The 26545-nt window shown below is 36.0% G+C and overlaps 1 protein-coding gene across 1 annotated transcript in view; it reads left to right on the top strand.

The window, feature by feature from the left end:
• The window catches only part of LOC127497331 (eukaryotic translation initiation factor 3 subunit H-A), a 60153-nt gene extending 34804 nt beyond the window's left edge, over positions 1-25349 (top strand). The window contains exons 3-8 of the mRNA XM_051865745.1: positions 1506-1673; positions 9585-9684; positions 11938-12087; positions 17297-17417; positions 23221-23353; positions 25129-25349. Of these exons, the coding sequence (XP_051721705.1) occupies positions 1506-1673; positions 9585-9684; positions 11938-12087; positions 17297-17417; positions 23221-23353; positions 25129-25226 (770 nt within the window). The 3' untranslated portion in view covers positions 25227-25349. The remainder of the gene's footprint in view (positions 1-1505; positions 1674-9584; positions 9685-11937; positions 12088-17296; positions 17418-23220; positions 23354-25128) is intronic.
• The last annotated feature ends 1196 nt before the right edge of the window (positions 25350-26545 follow it).

Consider the following 26545-nt stretch of genomic DNA (forward strand, 5'->3'; position numbering starts at 1 on the left):
TATAAGCACCTTAAAGGGGACCTAATGCCCCTTTTCACAAGATGTAATATAAGTCTCTGGTGTCCCCAGAATGTGTCTGTGAAGTTTCAGCTCAAAATACCCCACAGATCATTTATTATAGCTTGTTAAATTTGCCCCTATTTGGGTGTGAGCAAAAACACGCCGTTTTTGTGTGTGTCCCTTTAAATGCAAATGAGCTGCTGCTCCCGGCCCCCTTTCCAGAAGAGGGCGGAGCTTTAACAGCTCACGCTTCGGTTGCTCAACAACAACAAAGCTGGAGAATCTCACGCAGACAAAATGAGGATTGTCAGTAACGGTGTTCAGCCTTACATTGTTCAAACCGGAGTCGACACTGATGGAGAGACTCAGGAAGAAGTTACAACTTTTAGACGTTTCTGAATAGTTAGTGGATAAATTTATGTAGTTTCTGTGGAGTTGATTCAACTCATCGACTAGCATGTGCCGTCATGTTAATCTTTTGTGCAAATCCAGCGTTGAATTGACCCTTTGCCGGGAGTTTGATTGACAAGCGATCTAACCAATCATAACGCCGAATCCGCCATTTTGTCCGACAAAGCAGTCAGGAGTTAGATTAACCTCAGTGAACTTGAACTTGAAAAATGGTCTGTATTTACGTCTTTACGCGTTTTAAACATTCCTTCTGATGTTCATTCATGTTTATTTGATGCTATAAATGAACTAGTAGGAAGAGATGATCGGTTCACGAGCCGTTTGAGCTGAGGTGCTACAGTGATCTGTCACGACACATTAAAGAGCCACAAAACGGGTTTTATTGTTTGAATTTCTTTAAAAAAAATACACAATTTGAAAGCTGTGACATTGTTTAATATCATAAGTAACCTGCTCTGTCTTGTCTGTCGACGTGTTGTCAGTGCTTTGCTCCGATGTATTTTTAACTGCGTGTGGTGTGACAGCACCATGGCTTGTCGGACAAAGCAACAGTAACTAAGGGGGGTGGGTCTTTGCGAAGGGTCAGTTGACCCTCGTTTGTGAAGCAGTCTGCCGTAAAATGACAGCATGGCAACAACTTTCTTCTACCTTTCTTCTTCCTTCCTTTGTTATAATCAGAATAAACAATAATTCTGCCTTTTTAAATGGTAGGTTGTCTATGGTTTGTTTATGCCTCATCCAATAATAATTTAAACATTGGTACGTTATTATCATATGTGTGCTAGTATCTAGATATAGGTGTGTGTTATAATGATATGGAGCTCTGTAATCCATCACACACCGTTGGGAAGTCACTGCGTTATTATTGTGCTTTTGGTCAAATGAATGCGCTCTGGGGAAATTTGATATTGGGAATCCACCCAGCCATTGTTCTTCCAGCACCTCACTCTTACGCTCTCCCATGATGCACCAGCATGAAGCCTTTCGCTTTGACTAATGAACGGCCCTGGAAATGTCAAACTTTTCTTTACCCAGCACAATCATTTGTCATAAAGCAGATATAAACTCATTTTCTCTCTCTTTATCTCTTCCAGTTCAATACCAGATGGAGATGATGAGGAGTCTCCGGCATGTGAACATCGACCATCTCCACGTCGGCTGGTATCAGTCCACGTACTACGGCTCTTTTGTCAGCCGAGCCCTGCTGGACTCGCAGTTCAGCTACCAGCATGCTATCGAAGAGTCTGTGGTGCTTATTTATGGTGAGTCTCATTAGATACAGTAAGAGCGTATTACTCGCATTCCAACTGTAAAATGTATTTAGGAGGATGTGTGCGAATAAAAAGTTTGTTTAAATTTAAGGTTAATGTCTGTTCACCCAAAAATGAAAATTCTCTCAATTTTCTCACTCTCAAGTTGTTTTAAACCTATTTGAGTTTTTGTCTGTTGAACACAAAAGAAGATATTTTGAGGAATGTTGGTAATCAAACAGTTTCTGGTTCCCATTGACTTCCTTTTCATACTATTGAAGTCAGTGAGGACCAGAAATTACCCACATTCTTCAAAATATCTTCTTTTTTGTTCAACAGAACAAAGAAAACTCACCGTTTACAGCCATCACAGACAATTTACTTTGGAAATACATTGTTTTTAAAGCTTTTTAACAGTTATAGCACCACCTATGGTCCGATCTCTGTAAAATTCTGCATGCCTGTTTAGAATTATGTCGCATGTGCTTACCGAATTTTTTTGTTTAGGAGTTATAGGCTTTTGCCTGCACTTGGCCACGCCCATTTTCTAAATATTATAGCTATCCAAAGGGTAAAGTTCAACTTTTTTTTAAATAATTATTGGTCTAGAGAATTGTACTGCGCTGGTTTGGTTCCAGTCGGGTGAAAAACCTAGGACTAGTTCGTAAAAGTAGCTTTTTTACATAATCGTGAATATTTAATGAATGATTTGATTGACAGCAGTGGTTCTTGAGGCAAAGTGGTTCAGTATGAGGAGATCTATCAAATGATAGGAATATTGTGTGCATGTGTGAAACACCACCTGATTACGGAGTTGTAAAACTCGTTTTTCAAAATTCTTACAGACCTCTAGGGCCACAAGTTGAACATGCCCACTGAGTTTTGTTCCGATCGGCCTCCGTTAACTTTGTCTAATAGGAGCTCAAAGTTCATTGGCCGATGGCGGCCACGTTTTTAGACCAAGCAGCCATGAGTCAATTTTCAAGTCAATTGTACTAACGGTTGTGTAGTTATAGGTGTTTTCATGTTGGGTGCTTTGAGTGTTTTTCCATTTGTTAAGGTGGTTTTATAATGTTTTATTCCCATTATGCCTGAGAACACCTTTTGCGGTGTTAAAGTCTTTTAAATCAGTTGCGTTCTTGTTGGTTTCATTTAAAGTGTATGATGCTGACATGCTGAGGATTGTCTTGTGGTTGTTGATCAAGGTCTTCCTGTTGCTCGGTCAAGGGTTCGATACACAAACTTGCAGAATGAATGCCTTGAATACGATGCAAGTCTCTTGAGATGAAACCATCTGTGAGTTGCATGAATGTAAAGTGCATTGGTACAATGGTGTGTGAAGTGTGTACTCAGGACTGGAGTATTTTACTGCCCTGTATTCCACACTCGGTTCACGGCTGCCGTGCTTTATATTTAATCATGCCCCCTTTAAACCCATCAATAATGCAGGCTGATATATTAAAGGCTAAATAAAAATCTGCTCACATCTCTCTGCATACCGAGGAAAGACGTCTTGCAGTTTTAGACAGTTTCTGTGTGAATTTTGAACCGAAAGCCGTGTTTTTAGTGGAATTTCATCCAATGCATTTCAAGACATGACTTAATGCACTTTTATTTTACATTTATGCATTTAGCAGACTCGTTTATCTTAATATTTAAATAAAGCGACTTGCATTGCATTCATCAGGTGATAAATATATGATAAAGTTTTGCAATCCTTGTCTTGCAACTTGAGACGTCTGATATATAAATGCATTTCCAATGTAACAAATGAGTATTTGTGTTTCAAATGCTCTGGTGTTCAAACATTCACATTAAGATATGAAGTAGTCTTGCTTAAAAATGAAAACCGACAGTTCTGGACACATTGGTTAAATGCTATAGTTTTTTTTCCCCCTTTATTTGATATGACTTATTTAAATTGTTAAATATATAAATAAAAACCATATAAGTATAATAAATAATGCAATGGTTCGAACCCATGACCTTTCCAATGCAAGCGCCATGCTCTATAGTTTAAGATCCAAACATTAGATTGGGGTGATTAAAAACAGCACTTAAAATCCAAAATCTGTTGTTTTTGGACTGGACAATAATATAAAAGTACAAAAGTACATTTATTTTGTTTTTCTGCGATTATATTGCGATATGGAAGCAATTGGAACTCTATTTGGAAAGAATGAATTATTTTTAGTTTGAAAATTTTTTTTTAATATTTTATGGTACTAATTTATATTTACGCTCAGTTAGGATCTGTTTATTACCCGTTAACCACTTTTTGAGTGTAGACCTGAAAATGACATTTCCGACTTAAACTGTTATAAATCTTTAATGCTTTGGATCACAGACTAAAGTTTGGTCTCTTTTTAAAGAAAATACTTATTGCTGAAGTGAAAGTAGAAAAAAAAAAAAACTTTAGAAGTTTACCTTTATTGTTATGAAAAATGCACAAAATACTATTTTAAATTTTAATACGAAATATATATTTTCCAAAACTTTTTTTTTTACTGTAACTGTGAGAAAATCAAAGCCATAAATCTAAACAAGTTGTTCCAAATTCGAGGTTATTTCAAAAAATTAGCTTTCAGTAAGATATTGTTTGAGCGCAGTACCAAACTCTTCCACTAGAGTTTCCAATTCATTCTCCAGTGCGCTCATTTTTGACCACGAGGAGCACAAGTGCAACTGCTTTTTGTGACCATGTAGCCTTTTGAATCATATCCATGATTTTTTTGTGTGCTCATATAGCAAATGGCAAGTTTACCACTCCTTTACCAAGTTTCGTACCATTCCGATGAAGTAAAAAAACCTCTTTCGGTCAAAAATGACCAAACAGTCGCAGAAGGTTTAAGCTGCACGATTGACAAACGTAATTGCCGATTAGATATTGTATTTGTAATTGCGATTATTAAAGGCATAGTTCACCTAAAAATGAAAATGGTCATCATTTACTCACCCTTTTAAAGAATGTTGGTAACCAATGAGTTGACAGTAGACATCGACTTCCATAGTATTTTTTTTTTTTTCCTATTATGAAAGTCAATGTCTACTGATTGGTTACCAACATTCTTCAAAATATCATCTGTGTTCAGCAGAAGAAAAACATACAGGTTTGGAACAACTTGAGGGTGAGTAAATGACAGAATTTTTATTTCATTTCATTTTCACGCTGAACTGCATTTAAACGCAGTTGTCACTCCTGAAATGAATTGTCATGTCAGCCAGACGACTCTTATAAATCAGTCATGGAAAATGAGAACTGTGCGAGTTTTTCTTTTGTGTCAAACAGCAAAACGTTGTAGCGTGAGGCATTCATGACATCTCACATCCTGCAATCCAGCATCCTGTTGATGCTGAAATATATTGTGCATTGTATTATTATTATTATTATATAAAATGGCCACCGTGACTCTAGATGGACGTTCCTTTGGCGAAGCAAGGACATTTTTAAAGTCCGCTGGACCCTCTGCAGGGTGTGTGTGAGTGGCAGCTCTGATAAGGCCCGTGCGAACACTTCAAAGGCTTTGACGACTCTCTGACAAGCACATTAATTCAATACAACTCGCTTACTAAAAGCAGTGGCGAGCTTTTGTGGTCGGCGCAGCTTGATTATGAAAACTGACAGCACCTGCAGTCGATGATTTCTTTATGAAAGAGGGAGAAAAGGCTTCTCTGCGTGACCTCCTGCCCCTCGTGCCTCAGATTGGTTATCCGTCGGTGAATATAAATGTCTTGTAGGCGAGGGATGGAAGTGGTTGTTTTATGGCGCTTAACTCTGTGACCTTTCGGTTATTGTCATACGCCTTGTTCCCATTTCAAATGGAACATTGTATCGCTTATCTAAGCTTTTTCCTCTACTATGTTTATATCTGATAATCTGTTTCTAATCTGTAATGATAATAATAATAATAATAATAATAATAATAATAATGTAATCTGTATCTGTTTTAATGACCTGATGACTCTTGAACTGATTTGGTTCATTCAGGCTCATCCATACCCTGTGATGTATTTAAAGAGATGTTGCTATTGCTTCTAGAGAAAATGCAAGTGCAAATGTGTCGTATTTCACACATTGTGTGTGATATTTGTCACATCCCTCTAGCAAGATGGCAGCGTCGGCCAGTGTTTACATTAAATATGATTAAACCTGGATCATTGTATGTGCATGCTGCTTTTTTGGCAAATGCCATTTTTGGCAGAAAATGTTGGTGCATCACATATATCCATGTGAGTTCTTATCTCATGCTTTCTGCAGCTCTTCCAGTAGGTGTGATTTAGCTTGTGTTTCTTACAAACCTTACAGTCAAACTGTTTTCAACACCTTAAGATTCATCCATCCATAAAACCCTTTTTACTTGTTTGCTAGAGCTGCACAATTATTCATTAAAAGATGGTGATCTCGATTCAAACACACATACGATCTCATTCCTGAATGACAATGATTCATTTGTCTATTTAATCTTTGACAAAATCACACCGGAACATACAGATGTTTTCGCACTGCTGCTGATCCAGAGAGAGCAGTTGTCATGTATAGATATGAAACAGCTTTACAAACAGTCTTTTCAACCACAGAATATCATTATTTCTGTCTTACAAATATTCAAATCACAGAAGTACTGGGATAAAAGTTTATAGTTCAGATATAAACACTGATGTCTACAGTAGCGATCAAAACGAGCAAATCCTTTTGAAAGTAACTTGGGCCTTCAAATAACGATTGTATCAATTACATCATTACACCAGTAGGTGGCGACAAGTGACTTAATGTGTCATTGAATCATTCATTCAAGAGATTTGTTTAAAAATGTTGATTCAATCAGTAATGAAACAAGTGAAGTCTTTGAGTGAGTCATTGAATCATTCGTTCAAGAGATTCTTTAAAAAAACGCTGATTCAGCCAGTAATGAAACAAGTGAAGTCTTTATGAGTGAGTCATTGAATCATTCGTTCAAGAGATTCTTTAAAAAAACGCTGATTCAGCCAGTAATGAAACAAGTGAAGTCTTTATGAGTGAGTCATTGAATCATTCGTTCAAAAACACTGATTCATCCAGTAATGAAACAAGTGACAACTTTGAGTCATTGAATCATTCATTCAAAGCATTTTTTTTAAATAATTCATTCAAATTGAATATTTTTATAATACTTCAACAATTTAAATTTGATCAGAATCATGATCTTTATTTGAAACAATTTTTATCCAGAATTGTGCAGCTCTGTTGTTTTCCATCTAGTCTTTGTTCTTTAGTGTATTTGAACCTTGTTAGTGTAGCTTTTTCAGTGAACGTCCAGCAGTCTTCTCTACACGTTTGCAGACAAACCTGATATTTAGTCCCAAAAAACATCTGCTTCTCAAAATACAAACTCTGATCTACATGTTGTCTTTAAATCCAGTTGGCTTTCTTCAGCAACAGCAGTTGCACGCTTTCATATGCAGACAGCAATAGACTGCCGAGCTTCTAGGGAAAGCACTTTCTTTTTGAAACCGAAATTGGGCTTGAGGAAAAGTGTACTCAATATTTCAACAACTGAAAAAGACATTGTATTACCATTTCCACACTTCATTAAGTAGCAGGACCATTTCAAACAGTGCTAAGGTAATAAGAAATGTTTCTGTAGTACCGCATTAGCAGTCATTTTGTAAGGATGAGGTATCACGGCGGTTTCTGAGAGAACTGGAGAGATGCCGGGGCTTTGCTTTGTGCAGGTGAAGACTGAATAAAAGCCATCATTTCAAACAGTAATTATAATTCTCACCATTACTGTTGTTTTTCATCAATTCAGTGCTTCCTCGGTGAGCAAAAGTATCAGTTCAAAAGCCTATTTCAAACTTTTGAATTGTAGTGTGTATCAAATATCATCAAAAATATAATGAAATATAACTAATTATAGCTACGTCGCTCAGCCCTAAAATCTGCCATTCATGTCTTTAGTCTGCATTACCAGAGAGAATGTGAAATTCCTTCCTTTGTCCCTTTGAACCATGAAAAAATTATATTTGCGATTTAATGCCACAGAAAGAACCCATTTCTAATAATTGAGGTACTGCTGCTGTACACTGTAAACCGAATAAGTTGGCAAAATTCAAAAAAATTGAGGTAATCAGTTACATCAAATTAAGACTTAAGAAATTCAAAGTTTAAGTGAGCAGAACTGGCAGATTTCAATTTTGTTCATACTTTTTGATTGCTCCTAACTTGAAATGGTAAATTAGAATAGCAAAGCATTAAACACTACTAAATCTCCCACTTAACATTAATCTTGCACAAAAACGCATTATATAACACTTTAGCATTTACTCTCCCTTTCAAGTGTCATGACTAAGCATACTGGGAAATGGGAATCCCAGCCCAGTTTCAGGTAACTTTATAGGATTAGTTCACTTCAGAATTAAAATTTCCTGATAATTTACTCACCCCCATGTCATCCAAGATGTTTGTCTTTCTTCAGTTGAAAAGAAATGAAAGTTTTTTTTTTTTTTTTTTTTTTTTTTTTTTTTTTTTTTTTTTTAAGTACCGCGTAGGGCGAAAAACTCCATCTCATTTTCTCATTTTTCTCGTCCGACGTTGTTGTTGTATCGTTTTTTTTGCAAAGGTCGTTTGACTTAGTCTTTGCACATTCACTTTGTAAACACTGGATCGGTACTTCCACCTACGTCACGTGTGACCTTTCCAACGTGATCATCGCAGAGCGTTTTTTTTTTTTTTTTTTTTTTAGAAAATGGCCGATGGTTTCTCTAGATAAGACTCTTATTCCTCGTCTGGGATCATGTAGAGCTCTTTGAAGCTGCACTGAAACTGACATTTGGACCTTCAACCCGTTGAACCCCAGTGAAGTCCACTATATGGAGAAAAATCCTGGAATGTTTTCCTCAAAAACCTTCATTTCTTTTCGACTGAAGAAAGAAAGACATGAACATCTTGGATGACATGGGGGTGAGGAAATTATCAGGAAATTTTAATTCTGAAGTGAACTAATCCTTTAAGTTTGTCTAAATTAAAAGAAACATGTTCATAAAACTCAAAACAATGAAACAATTCAATTACTTAAAATGTGTTTGTTTCGTGAACTCAAAAGAAAAAGAAAGTCCTAAATACTCAAAGTTCATTTGAATGAACTAATTGAGTTTGCCCTTCTCAAACCAATTAAATATTCTGAGCGTTAGGGTTTACAGATCCATTGTAGATCTGAAACTGTTCATTTAACATTGATTTTAATCATGTCTTCAATCACATGCAGCACATACTTCAAGCGAAATCAAAGAACGAACTGGTGTGACGTCATTTCGAACAAGTTCAGGCAAAAACGAAGTTTGTTTTGGGAGTTTGAAGCGGTTTGCTAAAGCCAACTTTTCGGAAAAGTTCGCTCTGGCTGGTAAACGCCTTCGAACTCCCTTTGGTCCGTGGCGATGATGTAATAGGTAGGTGTTGCTCTGAGGCTCCGCCTTCTTTGAGGTGGAAATCTTTTCCAGTTCATTTCGTCTTTCCAGTCCATCGAGGACAGACATGCATAAGCGAAGAATGAAAAATAACTTCACCGTGAATATATCGCAGCGTTTAATGTCTTGAGAAAAGCAGTCGTGTTGCATCATGATCCTTTAACTGATTTGACAATTAGCAAGTGTTCCAAGAGGTATCAAGCATCACCTTGACTTATAAAATACCTCCTTTTGTTCATGCAAACCAGAATGCATTGGAAAAAAAACAATTCAAGATGGCAGATGAAGCAAAATAAATGTTGTGCTTTTCATTTAATACCAAAACACTTGGCTTGAATAGTTTAGATTAATTAAAAAATTGACTGTTTTACCCAGTATTTGTGTGTTTTTTCTTCTTATTGGAGTATTGCACCATTAACTGACTTTAACTCAAACTCTGTGTGAATCTAGCTTACTTTTTTGGTGTGTTTTGCTTCATAGATCCCATAAAGACTGCGCAGGGCTCTCTGTGTCTGAAGGCCTACAGGTTGACCCCCAAATTAATGGAGATCTGCAAGGAGAAAGACTTCTCTCCGGAGGGGTAAGACACTGTTTCTACTCTTACCAAATTAAAACGCGGCTTTCCATTTACTTCGGTCACTTCCTTCTCCAGTTACTATTAATCTGTTGCTAATGAGAAGCGTCTTCAGCGCACAAACAGAAGCGCGTCCCGGCTCAGAACGAGCCATCAGTGAGGGGCTTTTATTTGTCACGATGGGGCGTCTTTGAAGGAGTAGTCAGCACTGTCTGCCAAACAAACAAATGCACAAAGTTTACAACCTCACTGGCTTCTCGGCAGATGGTAATTGGTTTTAAATTGCTGCTAGACATAAGCCTAATGGGGGAATGTATCAGCAAAGCAGTGACGTCTGAGCGATCGGGAGAAAAATACCAACATAGTCTTTCGCTCGGGGACTCGAACGCTGAAGGGTTATCTGTGGGTAAAGAGGGTTCACGGATGCATTAGAGTTAACATGAAATCAAAGTCAGACATATTTACTGTATTAATGCATGTTACAGATCTTACTGTGCGTAATTAATCTATGAACCTTTTATTCTGAAATGATTTCTTTTATAATCCATCAAAACAACCACCTTTTTAGCAGTAGCTGGGTGATATATCGAAACTCTTATATTACCAGAAAAATATAGTAAATACCAAAATGATTTTTGCATTTCAATGAGTTAATTTAAACTCTGTAATCCACCAGAAAAAAAATATTATAATATTACACACACACACACACACACATACATATATATATATATACACATATATATATATATACACACATATATATACACACTTCATATATTCATCTATACATTTACACATTTTACATTTTATACTTTTAATAATAAATAAATAATCTTATATATTAAATATATATACTAATTATATATAATTTAATTTATGAAATTTATACATTTTATACATTTTAACTTATAACAACAATAATAGATACTAAAATTTTTTTTTAAAAATACTACTGCTACTAATAATCCAAAAAATTCCATAATTATATATTTATACATTTACATACATGCATACATACATACATACATATATATATATATATATATAACACACTTTTTTAGTTATTTATCAAATTTAGTTATTATATTATACATTTTGTTTTATACTTATATATATAAAATAAAATGAGTGCAAATCTAAAAAAATGCAATTTGATTTAATTATTAAATGTTTATTTTTATATTTTCATGCTAAAATAAATATATATAAATAAATATTGTTGGAGCATCTCTTTGAATTATTCTATTATATGAGAGAGATTAAATAGATATTATATTATACATTTTATGTATGCAATTGGATTAATTTATTAATTAATATTTATATAATTGTATGTTTTTCTGTATGCTCTTGATTTAAAAAAAAAAAATGTATTGTACAGTCCTTTTTTCAGCTGACGTCTCATAAAATGTCTGATTTCACTCAGAAACGTGTCATATTACAGATTTAAAATGGGTTAAGCGCTGTGTTTCATGTTGACATCAAACATATTCCGTGGCCTGTTCTGACCTTGTCATCTGCCAGCGCCCCCGGGTTGACACTCGTCATTCGGCGGCGCTGCTTGAATATTCATCTAGTTAAGGAGAGCAATGCTATTGATTATGAAAATAAGCCTCTATTTGTGTAGTGAACGTAGCCGGGTGGGTCATCGTGAATGATGCATACAGATCGCTTGTCAGGTTCATACGGAATATCAATCTGAAATCTGCGCTCCGGGTTTGTGAGGCGGCGCTATATTGATATTCCTCAAACATTCTCTTGCTCCTCCATAATTTTCTGCAATTCAGCTCAAATCGCAGAACATACGACTCGTTCAAATGATGGATTGTGGTCGGGCCAGTGGGTCCAGTGACCCTCTAACTGCTCTCAAAATGAGACGCCCGTAGTGCCCTGACACAAGCGCTCATCTAAAAGACAGATCAACGTTTATACCTGGTAATAACGTGCGTTTCATTGAATTGCATTGATTGAATTGAGGGAGGGTCTCTGTCTGTATTCATGCATGCTGCCACACGTGCTTCTCTGTATATTCCCAGATTTCTAATTTTAAAACCCTTTTCAGTAGATGATTGACATGTGAGTATTCAGTCTTTTGGTGGTGTTTGTGATGCATCAAGGTGCATTAGCATTTAAAAAGAAATTAAAAGTACTTCAACTGTGTTATAGACTCCCAAATTATAGTGTATATTTTTATTATTATTGGTTTGCCATCAATACAGACTGCATTTTTGTAACTGAATTTCTCTGTTTTCCCAGGCTGAAGAAGGCCTGCGTCGGCTTCGAGCACATGTTCGAGGAAGTCCCCATTGTCATCAAGAACTCTCATCTCATAAACGTGCTCATGTGGGAGCTGCAAGAGAAGAGTACGGTGGCTGACAAGCACGAGCTGCTCAATCTGTCAAGCAGGTCAGAATCCCCCCGACCCCTTTGCGAATTTTGGGGAAAACATTTGTCGTTTGCTGATTCATCTGGTCAGTTCGTGTCTTTTAAGCCTCTCTGCCACGGGTCTGTTTTGCTCAGGAAGTTGACCGAGAAAATGCAATACATGCTGACATGCCCTGACGGGCACAGTTTAATCTCGACACTCGAAATAGGGCTTGCGTGTTGTGTTCCCTGGCCTGAAGTAGTACAAAACCAGCCTTCTGGAAGCAGAAAAATGCTGCAAATGCAAAGCAGTGATTTTATTCCAGCATTTTTGATGCTTTTAGACAAATACAAACACAAGCATGCATCCTTCAAATCTAGTATATCATCCCCCATTATAATCTAAAGCTGTGTTTATATTTAATATTGGGTCCCACTTTATATCGTCTTTAACTACTACGTACTGCCATGCTGTCATTTTACACCGGACTGCTTCACAAACGAGGGTCAATTCAACGCTGGATTTGCACAAAAGATTAACATGACGGCACATGCTAGTCGATGAGTTGAATCAACTCCACAGCAACTACATAAATTTATCCACTAACCATTCAGAAACGTCTAAAAGTTGTAACTTCTTCCTGAGTCTCTCCATCAGTGTCGACTCCGGTTTGAACAATGTAAGGCTGAACACCGTTACTGACAATCCTCATTTTGTCTGCGTGAGATTCTCCAGCTTTGTTGTTGAGCGATCGAAGCGCGAGCTGTTAAAGCTCCGCCCTCTTCTGGAAAGGGGGCGGGAGCAGCAGCTCATTTGCATTTAAAGGGACACACACAAAAACGGCGTGTTTTTGCTCACACCCAAATAGGGGCAAATTTAACAAGCTATAATAAATGATCTGTGGGGGATTTTGAGCTGAAACTTCACATTCTGGGGACACCAGAGAGATATATTACATCTTGTGAGAGGGGCATAATAGGTCCCTTTTAAAAGGTCCTAAAAGCCTATTTTTTTTTTTGCACAATTAAATGGCTATTTGCATTTAACATCGTTCGTTATTCCTGATAACAGACCTACGGCCCACCAGATGAGAGCCACTGATCTAAAATTACGTTTTCTGGGGTCCATCAGTAATGCTGCTAGCCGGAGCTGGACGTTTTATTCTCCTGCAAATAGTCCTCTCTTCTAAATTAATTTGGCTAATCCAGTTAGATTCCACTGAATTTTATTACAGATTGAGTCGAGTCCGTTTCCAGGAGAGCAGTTCCCAGAAATGAGCCTCATTACATTCAGAATAATTTTTTTTCTTTTTCTTTTACTAATATGAGCTTCAAGGACAGCATGTTAAATGTGTTGAATTTAGAGGAATGAATATAGAGTCTATAAAAGAGATGTACTCTATAGCTTTTTATTATTTTTCAACTAAAAAAATGTTTAGCTTTTTTGCTTTTTGCTCCTTTTTGACTTTTGTATGTGAATTATCTGTTTGCCATGTGGTTGAATATTAAACAGGCATTGGAATGTGTTTTTGAGCTTTAAATCATATTCAGATTTCTGAAGGATCATGTGACACTGAAGACTGGAGTAATGATGCTGAAAATTCAGCTTTGATCACAGGAATAAATTACACTTTACTGTATATTCACATAGAAAACAGTTATTTAAATTGTAATAATATTTCAATTTTTAATGTGCTTTTTCAAAACATTTTAAAACTCTCAAACTTTTGAACGGTAGTGTAAGGATTGAAAAATGGTGTGGAAAGCCTTGACTATTTTTAAACTAGACCTTTAGTTTGTATATTAGACATATTGAGGCTGCAGTGACTGAAAACGATGGTTCCTCTGATTGAAAATGAACCATTTCAGAGCATAAAGATAAATCCTGAGATATATTTAGTTTCATCAAAAGGGTGGAAAATATCAAGTTTTTTATTTAGCTATATCACCCATCTCTGATCTACATAGTACATTGATCTCTTATTTCAAAATAGCAAGAAATATCCTTTTTTTTTTTTTTTTTCCCCCACAGTGCGTCCTCTTTAATGAACATATGAAGTAAAAATGTAATTTTTCTGACTGTTTTACTCCCCAGCAGCCACAGATGTTCAGGACCCTCTTCTGAATCAGACTAATTGATAGACTAAATAGTTGGGATGTGAGCAGGTGTTTTGGTCTTTTATAGTTAATGCTTTATGAGTCGGCACAATCTTTGCCATTTTGAGTAAGTCTTTCATTTGTAATTCAGAACATCCCAGGAGTTGGTGTGTTTAATAGGCCCTGCTGGTGAAATCATTCAGTCTTCCCATCAGCACGCAGATAATGATAATGTATTCAGCGTGTAATTTCGGTCTTCCTGTGTACAGAGATGCCCTTTCCTTTCTTGGCAAATACCAATAGGTCTATAGAGCAGATGTGTCACTCCAAAAACACAGAGACTTGAAAGCATGTAATGTTGAATGTTAAAGGAATGAAAATTGTCTTCATTTGCTTGCCCATCATGTCTTTCCAAAGCTATTCTTTTCAAGAAGGCAGTGCTGGTCACTTTTTTTTCCCAATGCAATTACAATGAATGTGGGCTAAAGGGTGCAAAAGTGCTTCATTTCTAGATTCTGAAGCCATACGACACACTCTTAGAAGGAACGGCTCCTATATAGAACCTTAAAGGGTTCTGTCAGCTCATAAACATACTTTATCACTAGAAAAAAACAATCATTTAAGATGTTTCTCCTTTTTGGTATAAAGGGTTTTTATCAAGCCCCTTTACACAAGATGTAATATAAGTCTCTGGTGTCCCCAGAATGTGTCTGTGAAGTTTCAGCTCAAAATACCCCACAGATCATTTAATAATAGCTTGTTAAATTTGTCCCTATTTGGGTGTGAGCAAAAACACGCCATTTTTGTGTGTGTCCCTTTAAATGCAAATGAGCTGCTACTCCCCGCCCCCTTTCCAGAAGAGGGCGGAGCTTCAACAGCTCACGCTTCGGATTTTTATGGTGCTTTTACATATTTTTGGAAAATGTCTTCATTCGTCGTCATTTATTTTGAAGAAGGTAAAGTGAGTCAAAGAAAGGTTTGGGATGACAGGGTGATTAAACAATCAGATTAATTTTATTTGACCATTCTAGTGTCTGAACATGCATAGGTTTATTTGAACTAGATCTTAACTTTTAGTGCTGTCATTTAAACATTTTAAATCCAATTTGCGACTATCTTCAAGGTATTTTCTGTGGCTGGATGTCATCCATTTTTTTTTTTTTTTTTTTTTCCCCAAATGCTCCAGAATGTTCTCGGAAAGCCACATTATCCCCAGATAAAAATGGAAATGACATTGTCTTCGAAAGCCTGATCTTGATTATTTCAGCAATTCTCCTGACCTTTGGGGAATTACAGTATGAGGTGAAATGGCTCCGTTCCAAACCCTGCTGAGCTGCCTTGCTGTTTGCTGTCTTAAAAGGGTTTTATTAGCGTTGATGGTTCCATGAGGAACCTGGAACATTCATGGAACCTTTTTCATTACACACAAATTCTTTATAGTGAAAGTTTTTAAAATGTTATTCACACTAAGAAAAAAAAAAAGGTTCTTTTAAGAAGTGTGGTTCCATGGCATTGCTGTGAAAAATACCTTTTGGAGTTTTTATTTTTAAGTGTACTGCCAATATAGACAACATCCTAACTAAAATTGCACCTCGTAAGTCACCTATTTAGAACCTCAATTCTTGAGGTCACGTTTCAATTAAAAGTCAATTTTCGATTAATCAAATTTTGATTCTATATATGCGTGATTTGATTCTAGTTTAATGTTTTGTTACTTTGTGTTGTTTACGTAATATATGTGTGTTCTGTGTATAATAATTATGTATATATAAATACACACATGTATATATTTAAGAAAAAATGTATTTATATATAAAATATATGTAAAATAAAATATAAATATGTATTTATACATGCATATATTTCTTAAATTTATACATGTGTGTGTATTTATATATACATAATTATTATACAGAGAACACACATATATTAAGTAAACAGACTTTTATTTTGCAAAAGATTAATTGCGATTAATCGTTGTGCAGCCCTAATTCTGGGTAATATTTGTCATTTGAGATGGTATCCTATAGGCTACTTTCTCGAAAATGACCTTACCTAGAATGCATTGTAATATACAGAAAGGATTGTAATATACAGAAGTAATATATTGTAAACGATGCATTCTGGGTAATATTTGTCATTTTCGAGAAAGTAGCATATATGTTACTTTCTTGAAAATGACAAATAAATGACCCAGAATGCATTTTTTAAGGTATATTACTGTTTCAGTGGAAAACTGTATTTTACTGTGTAAATCTGCTGTCCCTTTAAGAACGAATGCACTGATCTAATATACTGTTACACATTCAATTTTCTAACTGTTTACGTTCGCCTAGGACACAACTGACTGTGTTTGCATAAATAATCCACACGATGTGCATTTTGACATAATTGTGCGTGTATTTGACCATGCAAGCACATAAGGCTGTGACAGAGAACTGAATTTTGGGATCGCATGAATCTGAGAGTCGGCATCTGAGCTTCGGCTGTGTGTTCGTCAGCGCCAGCGCCATAAACATGAGTCCTTTTTCACAGCTTATTGTCATTAATAACACTCTAACATTTCAACTAAGTAGTACAGCAAAGATAAAGAAGTGTAACACTTTTTTTTTTTTTTTTTTTTTTTTTTTAAATTGTGAATCGATGCGAATCTGTAGAAGAATCGCGATTCGTATGTGAGTTGTTTTTTTTTTTTTGTTTGTTTTTTTCCCACCCCTAACAGTTTGGCACAAGGTGGTGTACCTGAGGCGTGCATTATGGGATTGCCTTCTCAGTGAAGGATGCATGAATTACTGCTTTAGAAAGCAGGTATCTGGTAAAACATGCATGCTTAGTTTTTGGAACAGACTTGTCGGCCCAGCCCTTTAATATGCTGCCTACATAGGCCACTTAATAGGTTTTGGAGCGTAGCCGATATATCAGGCGATCGCTGAAGGTTTCCCTCATAAATCGGCACATGCTACGATTAGACGTCTCCCTGAACCATGTAAATTCAGAGCAGATAGCCGTCCTTATCAGGCACATCATGCTTCTGTCATCTTGGGTTTTTAATTGAGTAGAAGATCGCTGTGGAGCAATTACGCTTTGATGTGCAGTCAGCCGTATATTACGCAAACTTTGTTTGACTAAACTATCTGTCAATCTGTTGCCATAGTAACCACCTGGAAAAGAGCCTTCAGCTGCTGATGGACCGCGTGGACGACATGAGCCAAGATATCGTCAAGTACAATACGTACTGCCGCAACCTCAGCAAACAGCAGCAGCAGAAGCAGCAGGTACGTTCACCTCTTCACACTTTCTTCCTCCTCGGTGGCATCGTCACTGCAGTGGCGTTTCAGCCCGAGTTCTCGTTTAGAGTGGCTGAAACATCTAATTACATGCCTGAGAACAAGAGCGCAGGTCCGGAGGAGTGGGATTGGGTGCACGTGTCCTCTTGAAGGAAATGCAGAGGTTTTGATATTAATACATTCAGTCTTTGCAATATGCTTTATGTGATCAATACTTTTCAAAGAAAAAACAACCATGAGAAAAGAGCCATTGCAAGAATAATTGGGGAAAGTCTTGAAGTTCACATCATTTGTTATGCAGTACCTGTAAAACCACGTTCATATAAAAGCATATAACAGACTTTCAGAAATATGATCTGGTCAAGCTCAGACGCAGATGCTTTATTATTTATAATGAATAGTTACAATTTACGAGCATCAGTAAATGGCTATAATCGTTTTCCTTTCCAAAATGATGTCACTTCCTGAAGGATGATGTCATTTAAATTGGCCTTTTAATAAAACAGGCTAGAATGTGATATTGAGGATGAAGGAAACCCCGTAAATCACTGCTGTTGTTGTTAACTAAAACATGTTAAAACTATTTTCATGAAATAAAGCTGAAAAAATATACAGATAGATAAAAAAAAAGAAAAAAAAAAAAAAAAGAAAAGAATTAGAAATTTTGCATGTACTACTAACTGAAATAAAATAAGTTTACTAAAATAAGTACTAAAATTACTAAACCTAAAACTGAAAATATAAAAAAACCTTGTAAAAATGACAAAAGTACATAATAAAATTACTAAAACTTAAATTAAAATGAAAACTGAAAATATATAAAAAATAAAAGCTAAATAAAATATATTAATACTATAATAGTCAATAAATTATATGAACCTGAAATCGATTAAGATTAATTTGAAGAACTAAAATTATTAAACCTAAAAATAAATTAAAGCTAAATAGAAATATAAAAAACAAGTAAAAATGACAAAAGCACAAAAAATATTAATAAATACTATAATAGTAAATAAATTATATAAAACTGAAATAAGTTTATTAAATCTAAAACTGAAGTTAAAAATTAAAGCTAAATAGAAATATAAAAACTAATAAATGACAAAAGCACAGTTACTAAAATTTAAATTAAAATGAAAACTGAAAATATGAAACATAAGAGCTCATTCAAAATATTAATAAATAATATAATAGTTCATAAATAATACAAAATAAATCAATTATCAATATAAAACAATATTTCCATTAAACTTTTGTATGAAACTGTTATTGAAATAAGAAACACTTAAAATTGATGACAACAACATCTGGCCAAATGAAATTTATTTCAAAAGTCTCCCTTATTTCACTTAATTGTTATATTGTGATTTCCATTTATGACATTGTGACTTTAATATTGTGATGGGGACATAAAAATATACTGCATACCAGTAATGACCTGTACCATAAATGGCTGATGTCGCTCTCTGCCTGAGATAAAACCGGTCAATAGATGTTATTTAGGGTTCAGGAGGGCCATCTAATTTACAATCGTAACTCGCTTCAGATTCATAATTTTATCCATTTCGCCGGGCTGACAAATTGGCCAAAATGCCCTTGACATTTCAGGCTTTTGCATTGCTGGCATTTTGTAAACAGGAGTTCTGAGCAGCACCTGGAAAACCAGAAAGAGGAGCATGAATTACTACGGGACGCCTCTGGGTTAATTTTGTATGGAGTTGTTTTATATCTGACCTTATGCAAGTACAACAGGATCATTTGAAGAGAGGCCAGCCTTGAAATCAGAAAACACCCAAAACTATTTTTCAAGTCGCTCCATGATAAGATGTTGTCACGCTATGAATGTGACTGAAACGGCTGGGGTGGTCGATCATTTGTCAAAGTCTGTTTCTGTTTTTGTTCTCTACCCTGGTGAGCTTGCTTTTCCCAGCCAAAAGATCAGCAATGGTCCTCAGCAGAGAAGCCTGCAGATGTTCATTAAAGAGAGAGTAGCTCAATGGAGAGTTGTGTTAATTACTAAGAAATGTCTGGATAAAATGCAAAAGGCCTTAAAGGAACGCTTCATCTGAAATGACACATCCGGTTTGACTTTCTTCTGTGGAAAGGAGACATTTCGCAATGTCCGAGCCGCTGTTTTCTATATGAAAGAAAGCTCTAAAAACTAGAAGAAAACCCTAAAGAAATAGTCTGGATGACTTTTACACTTTTTAAGCAATTTGATAGTTTTGCATCAGGAATTCAAAGGTACTTAATGTACTTAAAATACTTAAAAATTTGAAATGTTGCCTCGACAACTAACCAAAATAAAACACGTTTAAGCTGAAGTACTAAAACTGAAATAAAAAATAAAGCTATATATATATATATATATATATATATATATATAATAAAAATGTGCTTCTGTCTTATATAAAATTACTAAAACTTCAATTAAAATGAAAACTGAAAATGTATATATATAAAAAAAAAAAAGTAAAATATAGCTGCAAGCAGCAATTATGGGGTCTAGCTGAATAAGAACAGAAAAGGAAATGTTTGTGGAAAAGGAACATCTGTGATCATGAGGTTAGGATAAAGCTGTTTAAATGACATCAGTCAAAGCACTTAAAACATAAATCGTGGTTTATAACTTCTGAGCAGTAGGTGGCGCTATGACAAAACTCTGCATGCACCCTTAAGTCATGCCTGTGATAACATGTACCAAGTTACGTGTCAATACACACAACTTTTGCAAAGATACAGCCGCATATCTATTTTGGCGTCAGATTTGTTGACGCAGTATAAAACAACGGTTGGGTCTGTCAAAAAATCTTTTAATATATTTGTCATGAGTGTCTGTAGATGCTACATACCAAATTTTGTACAAAAAGTAATAAAAACAGCATTTTATGACAAAATTCAAAATGGCCGACCAAAGAAAATTGGATAGCGTTCAACTCGGCATGCCTCAAAGAAAAATCTAAGGAGACCATCCTCATGATTTTAGGACAAGGCATTCAAAGGTTATAAGCAAAAATAGCCATTTTTCCTATCTTGGCACCAGTAGGTGGCGCTGTGACGATACTGTGCATGTACCCCCAAGTCATGCATGTAATGACATTTACCAAGTTTGGTGTCAATAAACCAAATAACAGCAACAAATCCATTTTTGCATGCTTGCCGTCAAATTTTGACGCACTATACGAGAACAGATTGGCCAATCAAAAATATTTTAATAACTTTTTGTCTGGAGTGTGAGTAGATGCTACATACAAAATTTTGTGCAAATTGGACAAATGCTAGGAGGAGTTCGAAAAAGTAGGTTTTTCAGAATTTAGTTCCTAGGAAATGCAAAAGTTATGAGCATAAACATGAGTAAAACTGTTGGTGGCGCTAGAGGGTTTGAGGTAGAAACTCCAAATTTGCTATGGTAACATTTCAGACTGTGCTCTATCTGTGTGAAACTTTCATAACTTTTTACCATACGGTTCTATGGGCTGTCATAGACTCGAGCGGAAGAAAACTAACGATTTAAATAGTGGATTTTGCTTATTTCAACTCTGATTGGTGGAATTTCCTGCACAGCATCATGGGTAATGTAGTTTTCACCATGTATTCCGCTGTTAAACACTATTATTTTAAAACTAAGCTGAAATAATGTGGCCTGACGGCTTCAACAGATGCAAATGCCATCGATTAACAACCTCGTCGCTCACAACAAGGCTGACTTTAACAGTTTAGAAGTAATTGTTAAAAAAAAAAAAAAAAGTCCTATGGAGAAAATGAATTGCGCTTTTACTTCCGGAGCTCGACTGTTGCACTCCATGTAGACGAGAGCACCTGAGGCTAAACTTCTCATTTTGGATTCCATGAATTCATGTGGTTTTTAAATGACTGATGGCGTGTTGATGATTTGTATTTTGGGGTGAAATGTTCCTCCACGCCCTTCGCCTGTTGCTCTCGCCTCATTGGCACTTTGAAAAACATCGCTTTCTTCCAGAACTGAACACACTCTGCAATCATGGAGACGTTTGTCCAGTGAGACTTCAGTGTTTATTACACCATTAGCACTTCCTGTTTGACAGGATGGTTGAGCCTTTCAAAGAAATTTAAAGGGTGCCCTCAAATGGCGGCGTAATCGAGGCCAGACCCCAGCGACTTGGTCACGAGCAGGTCATCTCAACGGCTCCTACATCAACCACGCTGAAATCTGCCGTAATTACTGTTGTCATCGATCATATCCTTCCCGTCTCCGCCTCCACACAGCCGCGCTCGCGCCGGGCCCCGGGTGAACCATATAAACCAAATGACCCGCATCAATCACCATTTAATATCAAAGAGAATTGCCGCTGTGTTGGCAGTTTGCATTCCTAAATCATATGCCTAATTTCAACAAAAATGGCCGGTATCCTCAGCGGTGACATAAGTCGCACCAGCTCAAATAGGATAGGAATTCCTCATCTTTTTTCTCCATGAATATACCATGTACAAATTTGATCTACTACACCTTAAAAAATGCCGGATGGCCGAGCTTGACAAAACTAGGGCAGTAAAGGACAAGCTGTGCTGTTCGCTGCATCAACCTGAATGAAGGTTCTGTTGAAGTAAAGACAGCACTGGATAGTGTACACTAGTGTCGCCTTAACCGTGGACAGAATCACACAACTCCTTTAGTGTCTGTAATGCAGAATTATGAATAAACACAAAGCTGCTGCTTTCTTCCTCCCTTTCCTTTCCTTTCCTTTCCTTTCCTTTCCTTTCCTTTCTCTTCCTTTATTTATTTCCCTTCCTTCCTTTCTTCCCCTTCCTTCCTTCGTTTCCTTCCTTTTCCTTCCTTCGTTTCCTTTTGTTTGCTTTCATTTCCTCCCTCCCTCCCTTCCATTTCCTTCCTTTCATTTCCTTCCTTTATTCCTTTCCTTCCTTTCTTTCCCTTCCTACGTCCTTCGTTTCCTTTCCCCTTTCTTCCTTCCTTCCTTCCTTTCTTCCTTTTCTTTCCTTTCTTCCTTAGTTTCCTTTCCCTTCCTTCCATTCCCTCCCTTACGCCCTTTCTTCCTTCCTTCGTTTCCTTTGTTCCTTCCTTCCTTCCCTCCGGTGATTTATTTCTGTATTTATTTATCCTTTTTATTTATCTCCTTTGTTTTATTTAGTTTTTCTATTCTTTTTTTATTTTTATTTCTGTTTTTATATTTTGTAGTTTTCGGTTTTATTTGTTCTTTTCTCTTTATTTCTCAGGTTTCTTTTTTGTTCTTTAGTTCTCCTATTTATTTATATTTATTTATTTATGCCTCCTGTGTGGATAACCTTAAATTTTAATAAATGTAATAAATTAATATAAATATAATTTATTTATACCTCTTTATACTTGATTTAATCCCCTCTTTTTATTTGTTTTGCTTTTTTATAAGTCACTCTAAATTCTGATTGGATGAGCAACATTCTATAAGTTTTCTTTGGTCTGTATTAATGTAATGAAAGTAATAATCTCAATCATCTGGAGAAGTCATTGGAATAGTGTGGAATCTCTGAATATCCCTCCATCTCTTCTGACACCCGTGTTGATCCACAGAAATGCATCTGTATTCCAGCAGACGTCTGACTGACACCCTGAACTCGTGGTACTTTATTCCAGCGGTGTTGTCGGGAATTGGAATCTCTCTTTCCATCATTCCATTCAAATTCTATTTCCATTTCACCCTTTTGAAAACCTTTTGTCTTGCTGACGCTGCTCAGGTCGCTCCAAGTTCCTCCATGGAAAGTTTCTTGTTTCTACAGTTGATACAGCTCATTTTCTCTTGTTTTCTGCATCCTCTAGTATCTCCAAAGGAGGCAGCAGGAAAACGCCCAGCGGCAGAGTCGCGGAGAGCCGCCGTTACCGGAAGAAGACATCAGTAAGATGTTCAAACCTCCGCAGGCGCCTCCTCGCATGGACACGCTCCTCATCGCAGGTACCCGGGGCTCAACGCCCGCTCTTCTCCCTCAGTTAAACTGCTTTTTTCTTCCAGCACATTCTGCAGGGTATTGGGAATTTATAGTACTCTGTCTAGAAGAATTGATCCATGAATTGATCAATTCAGCAATAAACGGATCAGTTTAAATGGGAATGGGAATAACTGCAGGTCTTAAATCTTCACACTGTTCTTATCCTGATGGAGTCGCAGTTAGGTTTGCCCTCTTGTATCAGACAACCATCATCTCTGAAGAGGATGATTAAGGGCTGAGGTGGTCAATAGTTGCCATTAACATGATTAATCTTATTTAATTAATTTTTTTTTTTTTATTTAGCTGTCCAAGTTGAGCCAGTAATTTCTTTCTATATCTATATCTATATCTATATATATATATCTATATATATATATATATATATATATATATATATATATATATATATATATATATATATATATATATATATATATCTCTATCTATATATATATATATATATATATATATATATATATATATATATATATATATATATATATATATATATATTAATTTTTTTTTTTTTTTTTTTGAGGAAAGTATTGATCATGAATGTAACCATTATATTTATAGTATTTGTTTTTAAACCCAATGATCTGGAAACTATACACAGGGATCTGCGGATCCTTAAAAAGTGTCAAAATGTCTTAAATTCTTTAATGTAAAAATAAGGCCTTAATTAGCATTAAATGTCTTAAATATTAATGCAACCAAACTGACATGACAGGAAAGATTTAGATTTCATTTTCACTCGTTGAAAATTTTGTTTGTTCGCATCGAACCCAATGGAAGTGATGTGAAGGTCTTCATTTTTTTGGAAAGGTAATTAAGGTAATAAGGTATTAAATTGGAAGTTCTGATACCTGCAGATAGCCTGTATACAGCTATGAATCTCTATAATAACTCCATCATGACAGTGACATATTATGCAAAACAACAGCTGTTTCCATCCAAAGTTGCGAATTTAACTTGAATGCAAAATTGAAATATCGCATAAACGTTTGCGAATAAAGCAGCGTTTCCATCCCATGTGTTCAAGAGAACAAAATTGTCACTTCCTGGGAAATTGGCGTAAAATATCAGTAATAAAAATGTAAGTTGCTTCAATCGGGCTCTTTTTCCCTCCATCATAAATGAGTTGAAACACAATAAACGCTGTCATGTGATGCTGGTGTTTGGGAACACAATCATGTGAGACGCTTCTGAATGATTAAACCACATCATTCTGATGACAGACTTTGACTCAAACCAACATTGGAGATGCTGCAATGCGATTGGTCCACTCGTTAGTCCAGTTATCCAATCACAGCCTCTGCTGAGCCAAAGTTTTTTGAGGGATTTATTCAGTAAATGTTTCAATGGCAGTTTATGCTCATGTCTTATCGGATAAAACATTTATCCGCCTCAATTGAGCATGTTTTTTTTTTTTTAAATGTGCATTTTTAGAATTTATGCATATTTTAATGCAGTTTTTAAATGCAAAATCCCAAAATGCGCATAAAAATAGGTTGGTTTGTTTACAATTTTCAGTCCCTTCCAGACGATACCGTTACAAGTCATTCTCATCGGTCAGAATGTGTAATGCTCAGTTCCCTCGGGATGCGGATGGAGAACCACAGCTTCAAACTTGTTTTGTAGTTTTGTTGACCGTTGCTGCTAATATCAGTGCAGTATCTGAATAATCAATATCGCCCAGTCTTGTATATAATTTATTCATTTCCTTCTGCTTTTTCACAAGGACAAATCAACAACTACTGTCAGAACATTAAGGAGTTCACCTCGCAGAACCTTGGGAAGCTGTTCATGGCGGAGGCACTGCAGGGACACAACAGCTAGAGAGAGACGAGCCACTGCCTTTTCCATCTCTACCCGGCAACAGAAACCATTATGAAGAGCTTAAGGGGAGATCTTGTACGCAATTTTTGTAATTTGTACAATAAAAATGTATGCATCTCTCATTACCGTCTTTTCTTCTTTGTGATGTTTATTCATTATCCAAGTTCCAGCACATGTGCCGAAGACTCCTGCTGTCTGGATGAAACAGAGCTGGAAATAAACTGGTGAAGTTTTTCTTAAACTCCACACACAGACTTGGGTTTGTGCACTAAATGACTCTGGTTTTGGGTGTCTTTAATGAGGCTGTCGGATGCACTATGAAGGGAGTGTTCTTACTCTTGTTCTTCCACGGCAGGTTATCCACTCGGGAATGTTTAAATGCTGTCTTTGGTACGTAAAGATTTCCATGTCACTTCAAACAAAGGAAGAGCGATTGCATGCGATCAAAGGGTTACTGAAAAGAAGACGCATCTGCTGACGATTAAATTGTAAAAACACTTTCAGTTGGTTGCCAAGCAGTCTTCTGTGTTTCTGTGCATTTTAAAGCATCATAGGCGGGCTCTCGACGTCAAAACCGTTCTGAAAGGTATTCGGCTGCATTATCAGGGTTTCTGTGGGTCTTGAAATGGTCTTAATTCGATCTTACACACATTAAGGTCTTAAATAAGAGCAAAAAGTCTTAAATTCATAGTTATGGCATTAAATATTGCATATAAACATCTTTGGTATGTTTACTTCAGATGCAAATGCAAAATGACGTCTTGAAAAACAACAAAATGAAGTGAGGTTATGCTTAAAACAAGGGGGCATGGAGTTTGGGGCTGAGTATAAAAATCATCATTTCTATGGAAAGTCCCTATAAACATGGAAACAATGTGTATTTAATGCATTTGTAATCATTTTAAGGAACACTGAATATGAATGCAATTAATGTCCAACAATGGTTGGTTTAAAGCACATAATTAATGTTTTTTTTTCCATTTCCCGTGACCAAATCTAAAGTGAGAAATATGTTAACAAAGCATAAACATTACCTACATATAAGCTCATTAAACAGTAACACTTTATTACAGTGACAAAGAATGAAGAACTCAATATTTGTAAATTGTGTATTTTGGATCTCTAGTAAATGTGTCTTGATTTAAGAGTGTTTAGATATTTGTACTGGAAAACGAGACAAAAATACTGAAGAACTTCACTTTTAGAAGGTACAGTAACAGTTATTTCCATATGGTTGGGAGCAGAGCGATTCAAGCTACTTTGTTTTTCTAAGATGAATTAAAAAGTAACTAATATCTGTTGGAAGTTGTATTTCCAAA

This window comes from Ctenopharyngodon idella, chromosome 16, assembly GCF_019924925.1.
Source record: "Ctenopharyngodon idella isolate HZGC_01 chromosome 16, HZGC01, whole genome shotgun sequence".
NCBI lineage: Eukaryota > Metazoa > Chordata > Actinopteri > Cypriniformes > Xenocyprididae > Ctenopharyngodon > Ctenopharyngodon idella.